Genomic DNA, 12,400 nt, shown 5'->3' with positions numbered 1-12,400 from the left:
ATGAGAAAGACATGGGGGGAAGTGAGACACACACTTCAGTGAGAAATAGAAGTAATTGGATGTAAGAGGGCTATCACAAGGGCAGTCTGAGACTAGCAGCAGTCAGCTGGTTGTAAACATTGTAATCTGTATCCACTGGCCATTGCAGCAGATTAAGTGAATACAGATAATAATGAGGACAGTCGACATAATGTAGGGGAAAGTGAAGCCTTTTGTGAGGTCCCGACTTCCTGCATTACTAGCACACAGGGCTGTGCTCATACCTGGCTCTGTGCTCAGGATGCCTGCAGACAAGTCTCAACTTGTGCCTGTCCCTAAAAACCTGCCCTGGTCTAAAGGGGGATTATGGGCACCTGTAACCCCCAATTCCCCCCACCACCCCTCCTGAACTTGTCTATGAGCTTTTGAGAACATGCCAGAAAATTATCTAGTTCTTGTCAAATCAAATATCCCCATTAACTAACAGACAGTGCTTTCCTACCACTCCTTCCCTTCTAACAGAGCATGCCCCAGTGTTACTAAATGATCTCTGGCAATTCATGAAAAACACATCATCAATCTCACACTGGCATGTTCCCAGTTATATGTACTAGTATGGGAGGAAGGGAGGTCTAAGCTTGAGAGCAGGAAGGACAAGAAGGAGTCTGCTGGTATTAAAGATGAACAGCAGCAAACAAGTCAGCATGTAAGTATTCTGTTCCCAGCATCCAGCGCAGATTTTTGGGAAGCAAAATATACAGAATTGTCTTATACTTGCTTTCACTACCTGCTACCTGCTTTCTGCAACCCAACCCGCAACCAATTTACATACCAATTTACAACCAGATTACATACCTCACAACTTTTTGAGTTAAAAAACAGGGACATTAAGAAACGCCACTGTCACACATCTAGTCATACCCAGCCACACCCCTAGTCACGCATATCACAAATAATTTAAAAGCAAAATATATTATTTTATTACTCAAACCATGTTGGTTCTATCTATCATTATTAGTTTTATTTTAAGCACCATATAATGCTGAGGGCCAACTAGTTTCCTGCATTGGGGTGCCTGTGAGTCTCTGTGTGCTCCCCCATACTGCTGCCCGAGGGACCCTGCACATTTTACCCAGCTGCTCAACCACTTTTCATTGTGGATCTTCTTTTTCCTAAACCACCATCTGCGGCAGAGACACTGCTTCTTCGGGCCACTCTGACTGGCTGTTCTTCTGCTTTGCCCAGGGCCAGATTTACAGCTATGGAGCCTATAGGCACATAAGCTCCTACACTCTAATCTCCGCCCCTTAACAGGCCACACTCTTAATGCCACACCCCATTTTTTTTAAATGTATGCTACTAGCAGGAGTCAGTGGCGGTAGGTGGGTGAGAGAGTGCAGCAGGTGGATGAAGAGGGCCCAGAGATGAGTCAGTGGCGGTAGGTAGGTTGGAGAGGGTAGCAGGTAGGTACAGAGGGCAGAGAGAGTAGTCAGTGGGAGTAGGTAGGTGGAAGTGCACAGCAGGTAGTTGTAGAGGGCACAGAGAGGAATCCGTGGGGATTGGTAGGTGGGAGAGTTCAGCAGGTAGGTGTAGAGGGCACAGATAGGAGTCAGTAGGGGCAGGTAGATGGGAGAGTGCAGCAGGGAGGTAAAGAGAGCAGTGAGAGGAGTCAGTGGGGGTAGGTAGGTGGGAGAGCACAGCAAGTAGGTGTAAAGAGCAGAGAGAAGAGTCAGTGGGTATAGTTAAGTAGTGGAGAACAGCAGGTAGGTAAAGACAGCAGAGAGAGGAGTCAGCCAGGGGTAGGTAAGTAGGTAGGTGGAAGGGTAGATCAGGTAGAGAGCAGTCAGCGAAGGGTTAAAGCAGACATGAACTCAGAACTTCCTCTCTGCTCTAAAAGATAGTAACAGCATAATAACCTTAAAAAAAAAACATTTCATTGTTACAACTTATACAAATCCTGCAATTAAATCTGCAGCTTAGCTACTTCCTGCTTTCATGAAAGCAGACATATTGTTAACATCTTGTGCATTCACATTAGCTTATCTGCCATAGCAGTCAGCTGACAAAGGGGAGAGACCAACTTACAATTTGTGATTAGATACAGGTGAGCAGGAATTAGACAGGCTAAAGTCGCGAAATACAGGGCACATTCTCTATGTTTTCCTTCTGTCCTGTGCAAAAGTTCACATCCGCCAGCAGCGGCTCCCCAAGTGTTGGAGTGGGCGGGGTTCCGGGTGGAGGGGGCGGATCTGCGGCAGGTTCAAGTTCTTCTCTAAAATGCCTCAAGTGGATACAGACAGCAACTGAGGGGGGCTCGGTGGGCAGAAGAAGGGCTTGGAGGATGGCGGAGGACACCCACATCTGGAGGAACGGCAGTCGGTTGTTATCTTACCAGCGGCAGCGGCATCCTCCTTTTACAGCAGCAAGCGGCCTATTTCATAGGATCCTCACCAGCATTGACGTCACTCAGCAGCGCCCTCTGCATCCTCTCCGTGGTTACGCGTAGAATCATGCGCTGTAACCATGGCAATGACGCAGGGGCGCTGCTGAGGAGTGACATCTAGGCTGAACACATGGAGCTGGTGACCATGCTTTGATATGGGCCGCCTGCTGCTGCTGAAGATGGAGCCAGAGCCGCTGCCGCTGGTATGGAGGGAAAAGGTGAAGGAGGCGCTTTGGGTGGCTTTGGCCCGCCTTTCACAAACATCCCGTCTCTAGGCACGTGCCTACAGTGCCTATTGGAAAATCCGGCCCTGGCTTTGCCATAAGTGCCTTACCACTACCGCATATAGCTCTGCATCTACCTGAAATATTTGTGCCATTGCTTGCTGAACTGCCACTACCTGCAATATTTGTACCATTGCTTGCTGAACTGTCACTACCTGCAATATTTGTACCATTGCTTGCTGAACTGTCACTGCAATGCTTTCCTACTATTGTTATATGGTTGGCTAAAGGGTCGATGTACCCACCCTGGCTTTGTGTACACTGTGTCATATAGCAGCTAAACAAGTCACATGCCTTGCAATCGTTAAGTATATCAGCGCAACCTAAATACAAGTCCAGATAAGAGAAAAAGCAGCTAAAGTCCAACACTCCAGCACAGTGTCTTCACAAAATACAATATTTTAGGTTTTACTGTAAGTCACATGCCTTGACCATTGGAAATGTGGAACATATGAGTTGATTAGCTGGCTGAACTGTTTTCGCGCGACTTGCATCTGCACAATGTGTTATTTTATTGCTGAGAGCTGGCTGAACTGTTGCCTTACAAATCCTGCCGATGATATTTCATTGCTGACTGCTGGATGAATTGTCAGTTTACAAAACCTGCTGCTGATACTCGTATTGCCACTGCATGGGCTTTATTTATTATGGCTTTTGAACTCTGCTCTAGTTGTTCCCATCATTGATTGGACTTGTGGTATCTTTCATCTGGAGGTCCTCCTAGATATGAGATTTAGGCTAGCCTAGGTTATACAGCTCAATGCAGAGTTTACTGTGGTGCTGAGCTGGGCCCCAGACACCTTTTTAATATTCACTTTTTTATTACAGGTTGTTTTTTTTGTGTATTAATGATAAGCAATAAAATTGGTAATATTTGTTACGCTTTGATTTGGTGATCGGTCTGGACAAACTCCTCCACAGTAGTATCTCATATCTTCTTTCTTGTGTACATTTTATAGAGATTGTGCAATTTAAAGAGACACCGAAGCGAAAAAAAAAATATGATATAATGAATTGGTTGTGTACTATGAATAATTACTAGAAGATTAGCAGCAAAGAAAATATTCTCATACTTTTATTTTCAGGCATATAGTGTTTTTTCTAACATTGCATCATTCTATAATATGTGCAGATTACACAACACTCAGCATTCAAAATGAGTCTTTCAGAGCAGTCTGTGAAGTAATGAACTCTCCTCTGGCAGAGGAAAAGTAAACAGTTCAATTACAGTTGAGATAATAAAAGTCAGATAACAGCCCTCTCCATGACTAACTTAGTCGGAGAGCTTAATAGCTTTTTTGCATAGAGATAACAACTGGAGTTTCTCAACTCTTCCTGTACTGGAAACAATTAGACTGATGTATCTGATCTTAATGTTTTATTTCTTAGCTGTACTACACATACAAATCATAATATCATAATTTTTTTTTCGCTTCAGTGTCTCTTTAACACAAAATAAAATTGGTAAGAGTAGGTTTTGTCTTAATAAAGTTTTACTTTTCATGTGCTTGCGTTATATGCATATTTTCTAGAAGTTTTTATCAAAAGCATTTGAAAAGAAAGAGGAATTCTTTGCAAACTGCAATAAAAAATATCGTGCACAATTTTAGAAATAAGTGCCATATAATGTAAAATAAGGGATTAAAAATAATAGTAATATTACCTTATCTGGGTGTCCTAGCCACCTTCCCAAACAACGGCAGAGAAGCTCTAAAGTGTGGATTGGATGTCTAGCTCTTGAACTTCTAGGTTTAGTTGGTCCTCCAGTAACAGTAGATATAAGACCACCTTTTATATGTGGTGGTTTAAACTCTCCTAGGATGTGCTTGATTGCAGTGGTGGTATAAAATCCCTCAGCCAAGAGCAGAATTCCAAACAAGAAAAAGAAGACGGCAATGCCATATATCGCATACTGGAAAGCATTAATCCTTTAGAGAGAAAATATTGGTTACATTTAAAATAATTAGAAAGAATAAACTGAATACTGTTGTGGTTTTGCTTTGCACACTTGTGTGGTTTCAAAAATTAAAATTCATTTTTGAATGATTAAACTAAATAGAAGCAGTGAATAGAACTCTGAATAACTACACATACACTTTGGGATTGATGCACAAGTTGTTAAAATGTTTGACCTCAGGCTTACTGTAGCTGCACCTTTATTTAAAGATTCACTAACATAAAAATTCAACATTTGTTTCAAAAAGAAAAATGTTATCTCTTCAGGAGTGCCGTACACACATTTACACAGGCAGGTCCCCACTTTCCTCTGAACAGTCACCCACAATAAGTGTCTAATTTGCGGCACATTTCAACAGGCCAACTCTGGCTTTATTCTGATATCTGTTTATTGCTAGAGATGGCCAAAGTATTCGCTTGGCAAATACTTTGCAGCGAAGATGGGGTATTCGCATTTGCCTGCTCAGACGAATACATAGTGGATTCAGTCCACCCCCTATAGATTATCACTGGGCTAAACTTTGACCCCTTAAATCACAGTCAGCAGACACATGGCAGCCAATCAGTTAGCACCCCCTCCTGGACCCCCCCCTTTAAAAAGACAGTTGCAGCAGTCATGTTGTATTCATTCTCTGGCTGCAGTGATAGTGAGAGCAGGGAGAGACTGAGTTGCAGTACTGCACTTAGGGAAAGCATTAACTAGGAATCTATTCTGTGTCACCACTGCCTTGCTAGCTGTTTATACAGCATCCTGTGCAGGGCAAAAGAGTCCTTTTCAGGACTGTTATTGGTATAAATTGTGTTTGTATAGAGTCCTCCTGACTCCTCCTGAGTGAGAATTAAAGGCCCTTCTTAGGGCTGCTATAGGTTGTATCTATAAAGACTTCTGACTCCTGAACATCAAAGGGCCTAGGTTGTGTTTGTACAGTGTCCTCCTGACTGAGCATCCAGTGTGCAGTGTCTATTGAGCTGCACATCACACACAGGCACACACTCCTAATGACTGATTCTGTGTACAGAATACACCCACACATCATCAGTGCTATTCTGCTTTTTGCATTTTGATTGTGTCATATAATGCAGACCTTTGCATACAGCCACTGTCTAGTGTATATTGAGGCACAGGTGACAGTTAGACGCGCGCACACTCCTATTGAGCCCGTGTACAGAATACACGCCAACATCATAAGTGCTATTCTGCTTTTTTCATTTTGATTGTGTTATATATTGCAGACAGGGGCGTAGCTACAATTCACTGGGCCCCATAGCAAATTTTGTGGTTCCCCCCCCCGACTTAATCGACCCCACCCCATTCTTCCCCAGCCCAACTAACCCTCCCTAAATCCACAACCAAAAATGTGAATGAGTACTTTATCTCCCTGCCAATGGTTCCCTTTGTGTCCCTGTAGCTTTCTCCCCAGTAGCCTGGTGATTCCCTTGTTCTTCTAAAGTATCATCTCCCCGCCAGTGGTCCTCCTGTGCCCCAATGCATTTGGGTGCTGCAATAGCTCTCATGTTAATAGCTGTGAATAGTGGCTACAATCAGAATCAGAATCAGAATCAGAATCAGAATCAGAATCAGAATCAGTTTATTTCGCCAAGTACAACAGGGGTTGTACCCGGAATTGGTTTTGGCACTTCAGGGTCGGCAATGGTACAGTAAACAAAGTGACACAGAAAAACACAAAGAGTACAGTGGTACAGTAAGCAGTACTTCAAGTATACAGTAGATACAGAAAATTATACAGTTATACATGGATAAGAGATACAAAAGAAAGTCCAAGGGGAGGAACCAGGGGGTAATCCGCTGCCGTCTAGGCACTCAAACACTTTGCAGTGATACTTGAATCAGATGCCCCACAGACTGTCCTTGGGGAGAGAGAGAGAGAGAGAAGAGTGACTCCTTGGGGTTGCGGTGGAATCTGGCTGATTGGTGTTTGGTTGGTGTTCTGGTTGGCTGGCCGAAAAAGTCCCATGTGAGCTGCTTGTATGCGATAAGGGTGGCAGATGACTGGCGCGGTGAAACGGCAACTGAAGGATCCAGGCCGCACCTAAATTTAGCACCTGGTTGCAGCCTAGTAAGGAGAGATCGGGGGTCTCCAAACAGACAGCAATGGCGATTGAGGAGAACGCAGACCCCTGGGAGGCCGCGATGACTGTTGTCATAATCCAGGCCAAAGTGCAGGCTGGCAGGGTCTGACATGGAGGAGGATGGCAGGGCACACTTGCCTTGTCCTGGAGCTGGTCCTCTGGTGAATGGAGCCGGGCAGCTGCGATTTCCTGCTCCTAGCTGGATCCAGGGCCGATACTTGCTCCTGATCAGCTGGTGGATGGGGCTGAAGACGTGCCGCTGCTTCTCTTCTTTGTTCAGTGCAGCGGCATGGGACCCGCCGACAGCACAGAAGGACTTCCATGGTACGTGGCGGTGGTGGGAATCTGATCGGCGGTGAGTGGCGAACCCGAGGCCGCGAGACAGGGCAGCCAGGAACCATAGCAGGCCAGCTGATAAGCACGTGGCTTGATCAGCTGGCTGCACACCGGCGTTGTCTGCATGTCCGGTAGGGGGAGAGCAGATGGTCCAGGGTCCTGACCGGCAGGCCTCAGTAGCGACGTCCGCATGAAGCACGGACCCAGCTGCGGGGCCAGCATCGGCAGCGTCACGTGGGGTCAAAATCAGCTGGTGTCTCCCACGTGGCAAGCCGGTACTCAGAGCGAGCGCTGGGGAGCCGGAGGCCGGGAAGCCGGCAGACCGCACTCTGCAGCAACGGAGTGAGGGAGCTGGAGGGAGCCTCTGTGGTGAGTCATGGCCAGGGGGGAACCCAGGAAAGGAGAAAAAGAGAAGTTATTGCCGGAGCCCTGTGGCCGTGGCTTCCTGTCCAGGCGCCATCTTAGGTGGTTACTACAACAGGAAATATTGGCGGCCGGAAGAAAAAATAGTGGGTGCCTCACAGTGGGGGCCAGTGGTGCCCGCTATTTGTAGTTGCCACTTTAGAGGTGACTGCTATTTTTTTTTAGGTGCCCAATTTTCCTGTTATAGCCAATATTAGCAGACCAGCACACACTGCAGCTAGTCTACTATCAGTACAGACACAGAGTAACAGCTTATACTGTATATCCTGGAGAACGCAGAGATCAGCACACGCTCCAGCTAGTTTGCTATCAGTACAGGCTCAGAGTAACAGCTTATACTGGAGGTAGCAGAGATCAATACATACTGCAGCTAGTTTACTACCAATACAGGCACAGAGTAGCAGCTTATACTGTACATACTGGAGATAGCAGAGATCAGCACACCCTGCAGCTATTTTACTATCAGTACAGGCACAGATTAACAGCTTATACTGTACATACTGGAGTTAGTAGAGATCAGCACACACTGCAGCTAGTATACTATCAGCATAGGCACAGAGTATCAGCTAATACTGTACATACTGGAGGTAGCAGAGATCAATACACACTGCAGCTAGTTTACTACCAGTACAGGTACAGAGTAGCAACTTATACTGTACATACTGGAGATAGCAGAGATCAGCAGACCCTGCAGCTATTTTACTATCAGTACAGGCACAGAGTAACAGCTTATAATGAACATACTGGAGGTAGCAGAGATCAGCAGACACTGCAGCTAGTTTACTATCAGTACAGGCTGAGAGTAACAGCTCAGCTTATACTGGATGTAGCAGAGATCAATACACACTGCAACTGGTTTACTATCACACAGGCACAGGGTATCAGCTTATACTGTACATACTGGAGATAGCAGAGATCAGTGCACACTGAAGCTAGTTTACCATCAGTACAGGCACAGAGTAACAGCTTATACTGTACATACTGGAGATAGCAGAGATCAGCACACCCTGCAGCTATTTTACTATATCAGTACAGGCACAGAGTAACAGCTTATAATGAACATACTGGAGGTAGCAGAGATCAGCAGACACTGCAGCTAGTTTACTATCAGTACAGGCTGAGAGTAACAGCTCAGCTTATACTAGATGTAGCAGAGATCAATACACACTGCAACTGGTTTGCTATCACACAGGCACAGGGTATCATCTTATACTGTACATACTGGGGGTAGAAGAGATCAGCACACACTGCAGGTAGTTTACTATCAGTACAGGCACAAAGTACCAGCTTATACTGCACATACTGTAGGTGGCATGGATAAGCACACACTGGAGCTAAAATTGCTATCAGTACAGGCACAGCGTATGTAAGCTATTACTCTGTGCCTGTACTGATAGTAATCTAGCTGCAGTGTGTGCTGATCTCTGCTACCTAAAGCCCCGTCTACACGGGGCGATGTGTCTTATCAATCGAGTCGCTGATGCGGCTCGATTGATAAGATCCAACAGGTCCGATTTTGCTGCCGCCGATTCCCTGCTAGTTCCCCACGAGCAGACAATGGCAGGGAATCGAGCGGAAGATAAGCAGCGCCAGCGGGGATGAGGGGGGATCAAATCCAAAGCACGCACGGGCGAGCGGGGACGCAGCAGGGACACGCGGGGATGCGGAAGAGGCGATCCGGCGGCTAATTGAGCCGCCGGATCGCTACGTGTAGACCCAGCTTAAAGTATATGTACAATGTTCATATTGGAGGTAGCAGAGATCAGCACACAGAGCAGCTAATTTACTTTCAGTACAGGCATAGAGTATCAACCATCAGTAATACTGGAGGTGTCAGTAATGGTATATAGTGTAGTGCATATAGTAGATCTGTGCCCCCCAGACCCCTTTCCACCACAGTATAATAGCTAAATGTGTCTTCTACCCCCCAAATACACACACAGTATAATAGATCTGCAAGACCACCCCAGTATGTAGCTAGATGTGTCCCCTGACACCCCCCCCCCAAAAAAAAAAACCTCACACACACTTAGGGTTGCCACCTTTTGACGGAGAAAATACCGGCTATGGGGTGTGGCCTGGAGGGTGTGGCCTAAAAGTGGGAGGGGTTTGTTACGACCCTTTTTAAAAAATAGCACAGGTAAAATTTAAAATTATAAAAATAAACACAAATGTTAAACTGTTAAAGTTTAAAGAACACCGGTAAGGTTAAAAATTGCCTCAGGGAAGGCTCTAACTCCTAATGCATCAGAGTAACGTCTGCGTCGTCAGAAGACGGAGCCGAAGTTGCTTAAAGGGGTTCTGTGGGGGTTTCTGAGGAGAAAAACTGCCACTTACCGGGGGCTTCTATCAGCCCCCTGCAGCGGTAATGTCCCACGCCGTCCTGCTCCCATCCGCCTTTTCCCGCAGCCGGCACCGGGCTATTATTCGTCTGTCACACAGACGAATAATGCGCGTTGCCGCGCCTCCGCTCACGTCATCTGAGGCTTACGGCGCACGCACAGACCTCCTGCGCATGAACAGTAGACCCGGACTGACGTCACTGTGCCTGTTACCAGGGCTCATCGTGGCTGAATGGCAGACCGCGGGATGACGGGGTGGGACTTAGATGTGTTTATGGGGCGGGAGGAAGCCCAGGGTAAGTATCAGAGCTGTATTTTCCTTCCTCTCTGAGTCTTTTTAAGCATCAAAACACTGTAATATGTTGCAGAAGCTACCAGTGTTATAGAAATATATAAAAGGGTGGGTCATAACTATGGTAGAATTAGATTGTGAGCTCCTCTGAGGACAGTCAGTGACATGACTATGTACTCTGTAAAGTGCTGCAGAAGATGTCAGTGCTATATAAATACATAATAATAATAATAATATGGTAGGACACTAGACTGTGATTATGGTAGAATTAGATTGTGAGCCACTCTGAGGACAGTCAGTGACATGACTATGTACTCTGTAAAGTGCTGCAGAAGATGTCAGTGCTATATAAATACATAATATTATGGTAGGACATTAGACTATGACTATGGTGGGATTAGATTGTGAGCTCCTCTGAGGACAGTCAGTGACATGACTATATACTCTGTAATGTGCTGCAGAAGATGTCAGTGCTATATAAATACATAATAATATGGTAGGACATTAGACTATGACTATGGTGGGATTAGAGTGTGAGCTCCTCTGAGGACAGTCAGTGACATGACTGTTGTACTCAGTAATGCGCGGCATAAGATGTCAGTGCTATATAAATACATAATAATAATAATAATATATGGTTTGGCCTTGGAATATGACTATGGTAGGGATTAGGTTGTGAGCTTCTCTGAGGACAGTCAACGACATGACTATGTTACTCAGTAATGCGCTGCATAAGATGTCAGTGCTATATAAATACATAATAATAATAATATGGTAGGACATTAGACTAGGACTATGGTAGGATTAGAGTGTGAGCTCCTCTGGGGACAGTCAGTGGCATGACTATGTACTCTGTAATGTGCTGCAGAAGATGTCAGTGCTATATAAATACACAATAATAATATGGTAGGACATTAGGCTATGACTATGGTAGGATAAGATTGTGAGCTCCTCTGAGGACATTCAGTGACAGTGACATTACTGCTTGATTCGTAAAGTGTTTAAAATATGTCAGTGCTATACAATTTAAATAAACGATAATAATTAAACGATAATATTTAGTCATTTAGAGTGAGCTGTTGTTAATTTCTTTTTTCGCAAAGGGGCATAGAGGGAGAATGAGAATAAGGAGGGTGGTAGATAGATAAAGAAACATTGCAGAGTGGACAGAGTAGAGGGTGGGGTGAAAGACGGTAAAGGTGGCTATACATAAGGCCGATCGAACATCTGATTTAATTATAATTATTAATTATATAATAACATATGAAAATCGGTGCTGCTAAGAGCAAGCCCGATCGATGATGTGATCAATTTTGGGCTGAAATTGGTCGCATGTATCGATCACAAATGCTGAAAGATGTAGGGCTGGCATGCTCGATCAGATGCACAGTGGTAATGGCGTTCAATATCAGGATAAGGGCAGAAACCCCCGGAGCTGTCCCCCAATATAAAATGTGCCCCATGCAGTATACTTTACCTGTTGGTGTCCACCGCTGCCTCCAGGCTCCATCCTCATACATGCGCCTGACGTGGTTGCTGGCGTATACGTGGGTGCATATGTGATGTCACACACATGCCCACGTATATATGCCGGCAATCACGGGGGGGGGGGGGGTGTATGATGATGGAGCCCGGAGGCAGCAGTGGACACCGACAGGTAAAGTATACTGCATGGGGCACATTTTATATTGGGGGGGGGGGGGACATCAGCGAGGCGGCGCCGCAAGGCTGATTCCTGAGAGATTTCATACTGAAATCGATCTAGAATCGGCCTGTGGTGTAAGGGCAGCCGACAGATCTGTCTCTTGGTCGATCTGCCCATGTATGGGCACCTTCAGGGGAGGACTGGCCCAGGGGGACGGGGGGCAACTGCCCCCCGGGCCGCCCGAATCTTAAGTAATTAGGGCCAGCAGAAATACCAAAGGTGACAGGTTCGCAGTGGGGGTCGCAACCTCGCACGATATTTCCCGGCAAGTTGAAGTTTCCAATCAGAGAAGGGGCTGAGGCGGCCGGCTGTGGTGTGCCCTTGAGCGTGGCTGCGCCTGCGGTGGATGTGAGCGGCACAAGGACACAAATAGCTTAGGTCCTCTCCGGCCCGGTGGGTTGACCCTGCTTGACTCCGCCCCCCGCCTGGAGCCATTGCCGCCCGCAACGTGCTGCTGTGCCTGCGGTATCATCGGAGTGAGCTGTCTCACTCTTCAGCTTTCTGTGCTTAGGGGGCTGGGGGCCTGGAGCTGTGGCTACGAGTGGCTGG

General features: G+C 46.1%; 1 protein-coding gene across 2 annotated transcripts in view; it reads right to left on the bottom strand.

Moving 5' to 3' along the window:
* PLP1 (proteolipid protein 1) overlaps positions 1-12,400 on the bottom strand; it is a 348,570-nt gene that overhangs the window by 185,757 nt on the left and 150,413 nt on the right. For both annotated transcript variants that reach the window (XM_068248070.1, XM_068248071.1), the window contains exon 4: positions 4,370-4,634. In XM_068248070.1, the coding sequence (XP_068104171.1) occupies positions 4,370-4,634 (265 nt within the window). The remainder of the gene's footprint in view (positions 1-4,369; positions 4,635-12,400) is intronic.

The sequence above is a fragment of the Hyperolius riggenbachi genome, chromosome 8 (assembly GCF_040937935.1).
Source record: "Hyperolius riggenbachi isolate aHypRig1 chromosome 8, aHypRig1.pri, whole genome shotgun sequence".
NCBI classification, from domain to species: Eukaryota; Metazoa; Chordata; class Amphibia; order Anura; family Hyperoliidae; genus Hyperolius; species Hyperolius riggenbachi.
Note: the sequence above shows the minus strand (reverse complement) of the source record. Positions and strands in the feature narration are given on the sequence as shown.